The sequence below is a fragment of the Gadus macrocephalus genome, chromosome 20 (genome assembly GCF_031168955.1).
Source record: "Gadus macrocephalus chromosome 20, ASM3116895v1".
NCBI classification, from domain to species: Eukaryota; Metazoa; Chordata; class Actinopteri; order Gadiformes; family Gadidae; genus Gadus; species Gadus macrocephalus.
In genome coordinates this window covers 11573809-11585864 of record NC_082401.1, presented here as the reverse complement: position 1 = coordinate 11585864, position 12056 = coordinate 11573809, and the positions used below count along the sequence as shown (strand labels likewise).

At 43.8% G+C, this 12056-nt stretch overlaps 1 protein-coding gene across 1 annotated transcript; it reads left to right on the top strand.

Annotated features, from left to right (window-relative positions):
- The first annotated feature begins 2984 nt into the window (after positions 1 to 2984).
- On the top strand, positions 2985 to 10824 carry b3galt1b (UDP-Gal:betaGlcNAc beta 1,3-galactosyltransferase, polypeptide 1b). The gene is made up of 2 exons (XM_060040079.1): positions 2985 to 3126; positions 7990 to 10824. Exon 2 carries the CDS (start codon positions 8229 to 8231, stop codon positions 9213 to 9215), a length of 987 nt encoding a protein of 328 aa, XP_059896062.1. The 5' UTR covers positions 2985 to 3126; positions 7990 to 8228; the 3' UTR covers positions 9216 to 10824.
- Positions 10825 to 12056: the final 1232 nt, after the last annotated feature.

The following is a 12056-nucleotide window of genomic DNA, read 5'->3' as shown; positions in this document are numbered from 1 at the left end:
GAACGTGGAAGGAGATGGTTAGATGTACAATGCGTGATATGGGAAAGGTCTGTGTGGGGTCAGTGCTGCAGGGTGAGAGAGCACAATAAGAGTAATGCAAATGTCTGCGACGATAACAATAATACAATATAACGCTGCAATTAACACACAGCGACTTCCTTGTTGTGTACATTACAACTGGTTTCCACCTGTCAGTATAGCAGTATGTAATATAATGTCGCAGTTCAGATCAACAGCGTATTGTATTAGAATATCTAGTACTGTTTACAGCCTGTTTAGGGAAACACTTGAGTCAAACCTTACACTGAATTGATAGCTAAACATAAACTCAGAAAAGACACAATTTTCTATGTTAAGTTAGTTTTTCATTACTGATATTTTTTTATTAAATCATCAGCTTACCACATCAGATGGAGAAGTGAAAATAGGCAATACTCAACGTTGATAACACCAAGAAACCCATTTTAACAGGCTCAACTCAAAGTTTGAAACACAGGATGTTGATCCATCCATCCATTTCTTTCTTTGGAGGCATAGTTCAACAAGGTATCAGGGATTCATATTTCTTAGAGCAAATAAATTAGTGTTCATGAAGTTGTTTATTTGACCCATAATTCTAAATGAAGAACAGTGATTAGACAATTAAACCCTGCGATTTTGTTGAATCTTCTTGCCATCCAAGACCGAGGACATGCCCTTTGATTTAACCATATTTAAGCCCTTCTTATTGTAAAAAGAAAAACTTTGGGACAGATTTTAATCCTATCTCTTGTTTGTTTTATTTTATTGTGATTAGATTTTTCTCTGACATTTTTACATTAGCTTTTTTCTGGCACCTGGTGTGCAAGTAAAAATTATCTTGGAAATATTGTATTTATAATATATAACGTATATATTGCTCCCAATAAATTGTTAAAAGTAATAATAAAAATGTATGTTTTGGACATTTCTATCCTATTTTAAGCAATAAACATTTTTGACTTCAATATTTGTATTGGTGTGTATGAAAATTCCTTATTCTGTGATCCTGTCAGGCTGGTTACATTTTGATACTTGTTAATTCAAGGGCAATAGAATAATTGATTCTCAAATGGATTCTTAATTTCATATGTCTGGCAATTGCAAAACTCTGTATACAATATAGTCGGCAAACGTTACTAACACAAGACAATGTAAAGTAACTCAGTAATTTCAGTGGCACAGCAACAAGAGTAAACCCTTAAGAGTTGCATTTAAATCAACACCCAATCAGGCTTAAAGATCATTTCCCCCATTCCCAACGTTCAATACAACTCAGAACTCAAAAGTTTCAACTTGAAGATTCCATCCTCCGACATGTTTGAAGTTGTTCCTGGCATCAAGTCGCAAAAGCCGCTCTGAAATAAAACCTGATTTTCGACCTGTAATAGTTGGACAACTGTTCATTTTAAGTCGGAGCTCGTTTTTTTGCAAGTTGTCGGAATGCTGTATTAGACGGCCCTTTAATACCTCCAGTGTAGAGACCAAGACCTTGAAACACTTTAAAAAACACTTTTTATATTAAAGCTTCAATCACCGGGTCAATATGTCCTTTGCTTACTTACCTGCAAATTAAGAATACGACCTGAGTCGGTGAATGGATAAATGAAATAAATGAATAAACATTAAATAATTAATAAATTATCTAAGGGTCATGCCATGCCCTTCTGTTTGCATTGATTTCAGATTCAACTTTCAAGGCTAAAAATTACGCTGAATTTGCCAGAAATGATAAATCAGGACAATGCAACGGGTCACTTTATTTGGTGTAAACCCAAGTCAAAATTTGGCCGAAACATACGCAAAATAAAGGCTGACATCAATACATGGAAGTTAAGCTCTCAGAGTCACCAACTATCAACCCCCACAGAGGCAAACCCCCTTCTTATGGTGAGGGAGGGGTTACGTCCCCTATAGCCCCTCCCTCTGGTGAGTCCACCTACACTGATTGGCAGGTGGGAATTCAATAAAATATAAAGTGAACAACTGGAGTAACATTAAAATTAACGATATAAGAAACACATCCCATCAACTCTTAAATAATCCAAGGGTCGCCTCAATATGTCGATCTATAGGGGCCCCATATATGTTGTGTTAATTGTATATTAATAGGGGAGACCATTCTGTCACTATTTCTGAGCCAAAAAAGGCAAAGTTATGTGATTATACCATCATTTATACTGCTTCCTTAGACTGTGATAGTTTGGAGGGTGATAGTTTGGAGGGCTAGACTGTGATAGTTTGGAGGGTGAGACTGAGTGGTAGTTTGGAGGGTGAGACAGAGTGGTAGTTTGGAGGGTGAGACTGAGTGGTAGTTTGGAGGGTGAGACTGAGTGGTAGTTTGGAGGGTGAGACTGAGTGGTAGTTTGGAGGGTGAGACTGAGTGGTAGCTTGGAGGGTTAGACTGTGATAGTTTGGAGGGTGAGACTGAGTGGTAGTTTGGAGGGTTAGACTGAGTGGTAGTTTGGAGGGTGAGACTGAGTGGTAGTTTGGAGGGTGAGACTGAGTGGTAGCTTGGAGGGTTAGACTGTGATAGTTTGGAGGGTGAGACTGAGTGGTAGTTTGGAGGGTTAGACTGAGTGGTAGTTTGGAGGGTGAGACTGAGTGGTAGTTTGGAGGGTGAGACTGAGTGGTAGTTTGGAGGGTGAGACTGAGTGGTAGTTTGGAGGGTTAGACTGTGATAGTTTGGAGGGTTAGACAGTGGTAGTTTGGAGGGTTAGACAGTGGTAGTTTGGAGGGTTGGACTGAGCGGTAGTTTGGAGGGTTGGACCAGAGTGGTCGTTTGGAGGGTTAGACAGTTGTAGTTTGTAGGACTGATCTCTGTACATTCTCTCACAGCGTCAGTCTACCTTGCTTTCTCTGTTCAGAGGAGTCCGCCTGCTCCCTCTCGGATTGGCTGAGAGTAAACTACGTTGTGATTGGCCGAGAGTAAACCGGAATACGCTGTGATTGGACGGACTCTCATCGAGCTCTGCGTCGTTCATTGCGCTACCATCAAATAGCTTTAGGAACCGTGCGTTAGGATGCTGAGCCAGACACCTCTGTATCATCTGTATCATCTGTCTCCTCAGCACCACACGTCCCACTCGGATGGACACACTGACAGAGGTAAGCGGTTCAATGGCTTTGTTTAGTATGTTTCTATCTAATGTTGTTTGAAGCGAGGAGAAGCAGGGGAACGGACTTACTGTGCTCCTCCTTGATGTCGTCCTGTCGGATCACCGCTCTGTCGGCTGCGCTGACTCCTTCCGCATGTCCGACAGGATAATTTCAACATCGATGTGTTCTTTGTGAAAACGATGTAGGATCTACTAAGACATGTGATGTCCCGAGCAGAGAAGTGAAATTAGACGAGCAAGTTGGAACCCTTAACGACAACATCTGGACATCCTATCGGCTCATAATATAGAATAATAAATAATACAATCAGAATGATATGGGCTAATCTAATACAAACAGAATGATATAGGCTCATCTGATACAATCAGAATGATATGCTCATCTAATACAATCAGAACGATCTAGGCTCATATAATACAATACGAATGATATAGGTTCATCAATCAGTATGATATAGGCTCATATAACACAATACGAATGACACTTGACATGATGAAACATCCGACTTTCCTTAAGCAAAGAACAATTCCCATTTCATACAGTAGCCTATTATGATTGTGTTGCTCTTTATAATAGTGTATTGCTTATTATGATACAGTTTATTGTATCTTATAAAAGTGTTTCTAATTATTATACAGAATAATGTATAATGTAATGGCTCATTAAACAATTAACATTTAGGAAGTTGTGGTTCCATAAAAAGCTTACTGTATGCTGTATGTTCTCATGTTTGTCCACTGGGTAAACAAACTGGCCCAATGAGGTTTGTAGTCGACTTCTGCTTCCAATCCTTCCACATGTTTTCTCCTTTGGTCCACTTGGAGGTCGCTGACTTGACTCAGGCACTATTTTATTGCTGAACATATCCTACTTATGGAGGGGAGCAGTTTTCCCATTTATAGGCTTTATAAATTGGAAATCATATTGAATTCAAATCTAAGGATGTAACTTTTATTTTGTTTTGATGATGATGATAATAATAATAACAATAATAATAATAATTCATTGAATTTATATGGTTGAATTTTTTTTTTTCTGGACACCCAAAGCGTTTTACAGTGAAGGGGGGAACTCAGTAACCAACAACATTGAGTAGCACCCACTTGGGTGATACACAGCAGCCAATCGGCGCCAGAACGCTCACCACACACCAGCTTGAGGTGGAGAGTGAGGGAATGAATGAATCAGCCAATTATACAGGGGGATGATTAGGCTCATTTAGATTGAATAAGCCTGGTTGGGCAGTTTTAGCCAGGACACCGGGGAATCCCCTACTCTTTGCGATAAGTGCCCTGGGATCTTTTATGACCTCAGTGAGTCAGGACCTCGGTTTCACGTCTCCTCCGAAGGGCGGGGTAGGGATAGAGCACATCAATAAACATAATTTTAAAAAGGAGTTAAGCTAAAATGCAAATTTACATCAGATTCTGATTCAATATAAATCAGTAGGTGAGAAAATAACTCCTTGAAAAGTAGCTGCAGAATGTCAACAAACCAAGCAGTTCTGAGCCAACATTCCTCTCCTGCAGAATGTTTGAAGCTAGAGTGTTGAAGCTAAAGGACGCCTGATTCAGGTCTGTTTAGGGCAAGAGCTGAACTTTATAACCTCAAATAAAATGTAGAGCCTCTGCCACTAAGGTAAAGGGTTAAGGTTAGCGTTAAGCCTGAGTGTAGGTAATGGTAGAGGGTTAAGGTTAGGGTTAAGCCTGAGTTGAGGTAATGGTAGAGGGTTAGGGTTAAGGGTTAAGCCTGAGTTGAGGTAATGGTAGAGGGTTAGGGTTAAGCCTGAGATAAGGTAATGGTAGAAGGTTAAGTTTAGGGTGGGCCTCTTTTGATCCACCACGTATTAAGCGTGCCTTTTCAATTCCTATGAGATTTTTGCAAGAAGGAAACAAGCTCCTGTCCTTCAGTTTGTACTGAATGAAGACCCTCTGGGAACACAACGTGAAACCAGCTGATAATGAAGCCCTTTAAGATGGTTGACAGGATGGATTGCAGTAGTGAGCATGGAAGTCTCAACGAATGGCGTGTTCGCTGCAGTCACACAGGCTCCTGGGGCATAAAACGGATGTGTAGATTGAAAAGACAGAAACCAAAAACGTGTCGTTCTTGTTGCATATATCATTCTCTGCTGATGGGTTAACCTTAACAGGGTGTTTCCTTCTGAGTTCTGAGGCTCTCCAGGTGCTGATAGTTTGGCCAACCTTTGGAGAACCTCTGGAAAACGCAGCAGAACAGTCTGCTGTTATAGTAGACACCATACTATATACCATACTATATACCATACTATATACCATACTATACACCATACTATAACATACTATACACCATACTATAACATACTATATACCATACTATAACATACTATATACCATACTATATACCATACTATATACCATACTATAACATACTATATACCATACTATAACATACTATATACCATACTATAACATACTATATATCAGACATATTCAGGAAATCACTTTCCATGCCAACTGCTCCTCATGTGTAAGCTACATATACTTACTTAGCACGGCTGTTAAATGAATCTGATAACTTAAAGACTAGAGATGTGAGAGGCTTGATGTTTCTCTGCTTTATTCAGAGGACGTCCGCTAAAGACTAGTGCGGTTAGGGTTAACCCTAGCCCTTACCCTAGACTGGTGCGGTTAGGGTTAACCCTAGCCCTTACCCTAGACTAGTGCGGTTAGGGTTAACCCTAGCCCTTACCCTAGACTAGTGCGGTTAGGGTCAACCCTAGCCCTTACCCAAGACTAGTGCGGTTAGGGTTAACCCTAGCCCTTACCCTAGACTAGTGCGGTTAGGGTCAACCCTAGCCCTTACCCTAGACTAGTGCGGTTGGGGTTAACCCTAGCCCTTACCCTAGACTAGTGCGGTTAGGGTTAACCCTAGCCCTTACCCTAGACTAGTGTGAAGAAGGAGTCAGCGGCCAAGCGGCTCTGCCAGCTTGCCCCTCAGGCTGCCTCGGACCTCGGGCCTCGTAGCACTGCTCTGAAAGGAGGGCTTATCACGCCCGTCCTTTGGATCAGCCAACCATCCCCAGTGCATTGTATTGTTGCTCCATTGGCAGTGAGTCGCCCCCATACAGCGGAGGAGACTCTCACCTTGTAGCATTAGCTCTGTTTACCCCCGGGCATGCTACCCTGTCCAGTGCCCGCTGTAGCGCTCTGTTTCCTGTCATGGGGCCGGCAGAACCCTTTGCTACAACCTGGAGGGTTAAATCCACTGCTCTATTGAGTATTTGTTGAATTATTTAATATTTTAATAGTTAGCTTTTGTTGCAGAGGCCTCAGATTGTCCTGTATCAACGTGTATTCCGAATTACATGTACAAAACATTACTTACAAATAAACAAGACTGGTAAAGGATCGGCTTAGCTCATGAGGTAGAACAGGTTGACTGGTAATCGGAAGGTTGCTAGTTTGAGTGTTGAAGTGTCCCTGAGCAAGACACCTCACCCTGACTGCTCCCGACGAGCTGGCTGTCGCCTTGCATGGTTGACTCTGCCGTCGGTGTGACAATGTGTTTCCTAACCGTTGTAAATCGCTTTGGATAAAAACGTCAGCTAAATGCCCTAAAGGTAAAACATAGTTATCATACCGATAAATAAGGAACACATTAGTTAATTTAAGGTAACCCAGACTACATTAGATATACATTAGTTATCTTAAGGTAACCCAGACTACATTAGGTGTACATTAGTTATCTTAAGGTAAACTAGATTACATTAGAATACTAGCCTAGCTATTGCCAGACCAATCTCAATCGTAGTTTGCACGTTGGTCTTTGGAAGCTGCTGTCATTTTCTTCAGCACAGGAGGCGTCATCAATGGGCCTAGTTCAAATGACTCTGTACGGAATTGGCTGCTTGCCGTCGATTTCCTGTCGCTATTATTTTAAACCAGCCAACAGCGCGCCAGGGGGGAAATCCAGCTTGGTGATAGGCTCCCGCAAAAACGTATGGGTAGCAGAAAGAAATGTATTGCTCTTCTCCAGGGCCTTCTGCAGGGCGAACTTAAATCGCCGGCAGAATGGCCAGGGCTACCCAGTCTATTAGAATACATTAGTTCTCTTAAGGTAAACCAGACTATATTCGGTCTACATTAGTTATCTTAAGGTAAACCAGACTACATTAGGTCTACATTAGTTATCTTAAGGTAAACCAGACTACATTAGGTCTACATTAGTTCTCTTAAGGTAAACCAGACTATATTCGGTCTACATTAGTTATCTTAAGGTAAACCAGACTACATTAGGTCTACATTAGTTATCTTAAGGTAAACAAAACTACATTAGGTCTACATTAGTTAACTCAAGGTAAAAAAAAACGACATTAGGTCTACATTAGTTATCTTAAAGTAAACCAAACTACATTAGAATACATTAGTGGTCCTCCACCCTTCAAAGGGTGGACAAAATGAATGCTTTTTAAATGTATATTTGAGGTAGCTTCTGAATTAACCTTAACCTTAACTGTGGTAGTGGCACTCACCCTAGCACATTTCAGGTTTGCATAATCCAACATAGTAACATATTACTAGATACCATTTCATAAAGTTAAAGGCATAATTTCATAATTGGATTACAGTCAGGACAAAGGTAAAGCATACCATGTCATAAAGGTACAATATGGTTAAGTTTCATTAAGTCTATTTTACATAATTTTGTTACAATAGCCTTAAGTTAAAGTTAGGGTTACAGCAACATTATATCGTTTTATCTGTTGTGTTCAAACTGTAGCAGTACTTTTTTCTAACTTATTCATAACTTTTAGCAAATTAATTTCTAAAATATTGATACAGTAATCTGTCCCTCCTTCTTTCTTTCCAGATATAAATGGAGGTTCAGGGGTGTCACATGAAGGAACTGGACGTCTATACAACATTAAATGGCTTTGCATTAAAAAGCAAAACCTTATCGCTTCTCCCGAGAGTAATCCATCTCTGAGGATGAGTGTCCAGCGGCCCTGGAGCAGCAGAGGGCGGCCTCTCCCAGCCATGGAGCTACAATAGAAAACAACCTTCCTAGTAAACATCAAATGCACTCAAAGCCCATCTAGATGCTGCATAATGCCTTCCAAGGTCTCGTGTTTGTACCTTCTGACGGTGGTCTGCTGGGCGAGTGCTCTGTGGTATCTGAGCATCTCGCGCCCGTCCTCCACCTACGTGGGCCAGATGCACATCCCAATCCGCAAGGCCCCGAAGCCGCCCAGGAACGAGACCTTCAGCAACATCCACACACGGCCCCTCAACCCCCACGCCTTCCGCTTCGTCATCAATGAGCCAAAGAAGTGCGAGGAGGTTCCCCCCTTCCTGGTGATCCTCATCAGCACCACCCACAAGGAGTTTGACGCCCGGCAGGCCATCCGGGAGACCTGGGGCGACGAGGGCTCCTTCGGCGACGTCCGCATCGTCACGCTCTTCCTGCTGGGCAGGAACACTGACGCTATCCTGAACCAGATGGTGGAGCAGGAGAGCCAGATCTTCCACGACATCGTGGTGGAGGACTTCGTGGACTCATACCACAACCTGACGCTGAAGACCATGATGGGCATGCGCTGGGTGTCCACCTACTGCCCCAAGGCCCAGTACATCCTGAAGACAGACAGCGACATCTTCGTCAACATGGACAACCTGATCTACAAGCTCCTCAAGCCCACCACCAAGCCCCGGCGGAGGTACTTCACAGGCTACGTCATCAACGGGGGTCCGATCCGGGACATGCGCAGTAAGTGGTACATGCCCAGGGACCTGTACCCAGACAGCAAGTACCCGCCCTTCTGCTCGGGCACGGGCTACGTGTTCTCGGCGGACGTGGCCGAACTTATCTTCAAGACTTCGCTGCACACCAGGCTGATCCACCTGGAGGACGTGTACGTTGGCCTGTGTCTGCGCAAGCTGGGCGTCCATCCGTACCAGAACAGTGGCTTCAACCACTGGAAGATGGCGTACAGTCTGTGCCGGTACCGTCGCGTCTTCACCGTCCACCAGATCTCCCCGGAGGAGATGCACCGCATCTGGAATGACATGTCAAGCAAGAAGCACCTGCGATGTTAGGCTTATCTCCAAGGAGCTCCTGAGAAGTTAGCATTAGCTCAAAGGAGTGCCTGAGATGTTGGCATTAGCTCAAAGGAGCGCCTGAGATGTTAGCATTAGCTCAAAGGAGCGCCTGAGATGTTAGCATTAGCTCAAAGGAGCGCCTGAGATGTTGGCATTAGCTCCAAAGGGCGCCTGGGTAAATTATTTCCAGGGGGAAAACGGAAGGCCCTATACCATTTTTTCCTTCTTGCCTTTGTTCTCTTCAGTTTGAATGTGTCTGGTTCTGCTCAATGTGGTGGAACAGGAGATAACGTGGAGCTACTCCAGGCTCCTACGTATGTCAACCGGTTTGTATCTGCGTCGATCTGAGCGTCTGTCGAATGATTCAACCCAACGGTCCTTAAAGACATTCGCCTTGTCACACACGTGCTCATGCATTGAAATGTCTTATTGCTAGTCCTTTGTAATTGGTGCGGCTTTTACTTTATTCAAATGGGTTGAGGCCAATTTATCTTGTTTAACTTGATTATGCTGATGACATACATTGTTACATTCACAAAAATAACAGCTGTTTTAATTTATTCATTCAAGACTGAGAAAAGCAAACATTTTCCATACACTAAATATAACTTCGGGAAGGACGACATAATGTGCTTCCTAATCTGCCTCATTCATTAGACTGTAGGAGGGCTCTGTGATTTACTGATGTCATTCATTAGACCACAGCTGTAAGAGGGCTCTGTGATGTGCTGATGTCATTCATTTATTCTGTTTGATACGTGAGATGGAAAGTCTCCAGCAGGGATGAAGTGAACCCTTTCCATCAGCGGTTGCTGAATCCTCATGCATGCTGCCCTTAAGGGAGTCGCTGTTCTCTGGTAACATGCTGCCCTTAAGGGAGTCGCTGTTCTCTGTTAACATGCTGCCCTTAAGGGAGTCGCTGTTCTCTGGTAACATGCTGCCCTTAAGGGAGTCGCTGTTCTCTGTTAACATGCTGCCCTTAAGGGAGTCGCTGTTCTCTGGTAACATGCTGCCCTTAAGGGAGTCGCTGTTCTCTGTTAACATGCTGCCCTTAAGGGAGTCGCTGTTCTCTGGTAACATGCTGCCCTTAAGGGAGTCGCTGTTCTCTGGTAACATGCTGCCCTTAAGGGAGTCGCTGTTCTCTGTTAACATGCTGCCCTTGTTTAAGGAGTCGCTGTTCATTACTTCTCAGTTTCTACATGCATTTATTTTATGGGCACAATAGTATGTTATGTTATGTCTGTATAATGGGCAAGCTACTGGTTGATAAACATACAGTTGGTAATCTTCAGCCTCATATAAAAGTACAAACACTGCATCATATCGTGGTAAGTACATTAGAATGGTACCAGACCATTCTTCTACTGCTTAAGATTGAGGAACTATTCTTCTCATCCCAGACTGTATATCCGGTGTGACACTCATTGGAAGCACTATTGAAATAATGGACACTTTTCTAACAACAAAACTGGCATTGACTTCCAAATTTTCTTTTATAAGTTCCTCTTCAAAGTCTTCAAAGCTCTTTTACTGTGAAGCAGAATCCTTTGCAAAGGTCCGCTGTTGTAGATTGTATGTTTTTTATATTAAAAAACACTTTCTTTTATCCTGTCTGCTCAGGGGTATTATATTATTATTATTATTATAATTATTATTATAATTATTATTATTATTATTATAATTATTATTATTATATTGCCTCTGCCCATTCTGTCTGACTCAAATAACACTGCAGTGCTGCCTTAACCAGTCGACCTGCCCTTAACCAGTCGACCTGCCCTTAACCAGTCGACCAGCCATTAACCAGCCAACCTGACCCTTAACCAGTCGACCTACCCTTAACCAGTCGACCTGCCCGTAGCCAGTCGACCTTGCCCTTAACCAGCCGACCAGCCCTTAACCAGTTGACCTGCCCTTAACCAGTCGACCTGCCCTTAACCAGTTGACCTTGCCCTTAACCAGTCGACCTGACCCTTAACCAGCCGACCATCCCTTAACCAGTTGACCTGCCCTTAACCAGTCAACCTGCCCTTAACCAGTCGACCTGACCTTAGCCAGTCAACCTTCCCCTTAACCAGCCGACCTTCCCCTTAACCAGCCGACCAGCCCGTAACCAGTCGACCTGCCCTTAACCAGTCAACCTTGCCCTTAACCAGTCGACCTGCCCTTAACCAGTCGACCAGCCCTTAACCAGTCGACCTGCCCTTAACCAGTCGACCAGCCTTCAACCAGCCGACCAGCCCTTAACCAGTCGACCTGCCCTTAACCAGTCGACCTGACCCTTAACCAGCCCACCAGCCCTTAACCAGTTGACCTGCCCTTAACCAGTCAACCTGCCCTTAACCAGTCGACCTGACCTTAGCCAGTCGACCTTCCCCTTAACCAGCCAACCTTCCCCTTAACCAGCCGACCAGCCCGTAACCAGTCGACCTGCCCTTAACCAGTCGACCTTGCCCTTATCCAGTCGACCTGCCCTTAACCAGGCGACCAGCCCTTAACCAGTCGACCTGCCCTTAACCAGTCGACCAGCCTTCAACCAGTCGACCTGCCATTAACCAGTCGACCTGCCCTTAACCAGTCGACCTTGCCCTTAACCAGTAGAGCTGCCCTTAACCAGTCGACCTTGCCCTTAACCAGTCGACCTTGCTCTTAACCAGCTGACCTGGCCTTTAACCAGTCGACCAGCCCTTAACCAGCCGACCTGACCCTTAACCAGTCGACCTGCCCTTAACCAGCCGACCTGACCCATAACCAGTCGACCTGCCCTTAACCAGTCGACCTGCCCTTAACCAGTCGACCAGCCCTTAACCAGTCGACCTGCCCTTAACCAGTCGACCA

Bases quoted from the DNA above. Each gene is read 5' to 3' on its own strand.
- b3galt1b (XM_060040079.1), top strand. From the start codon at position 8,229: ATGCCTTCCAAGGTCTCGTGTTTGTACCTTCTGACGGTGGTCTGCTGG.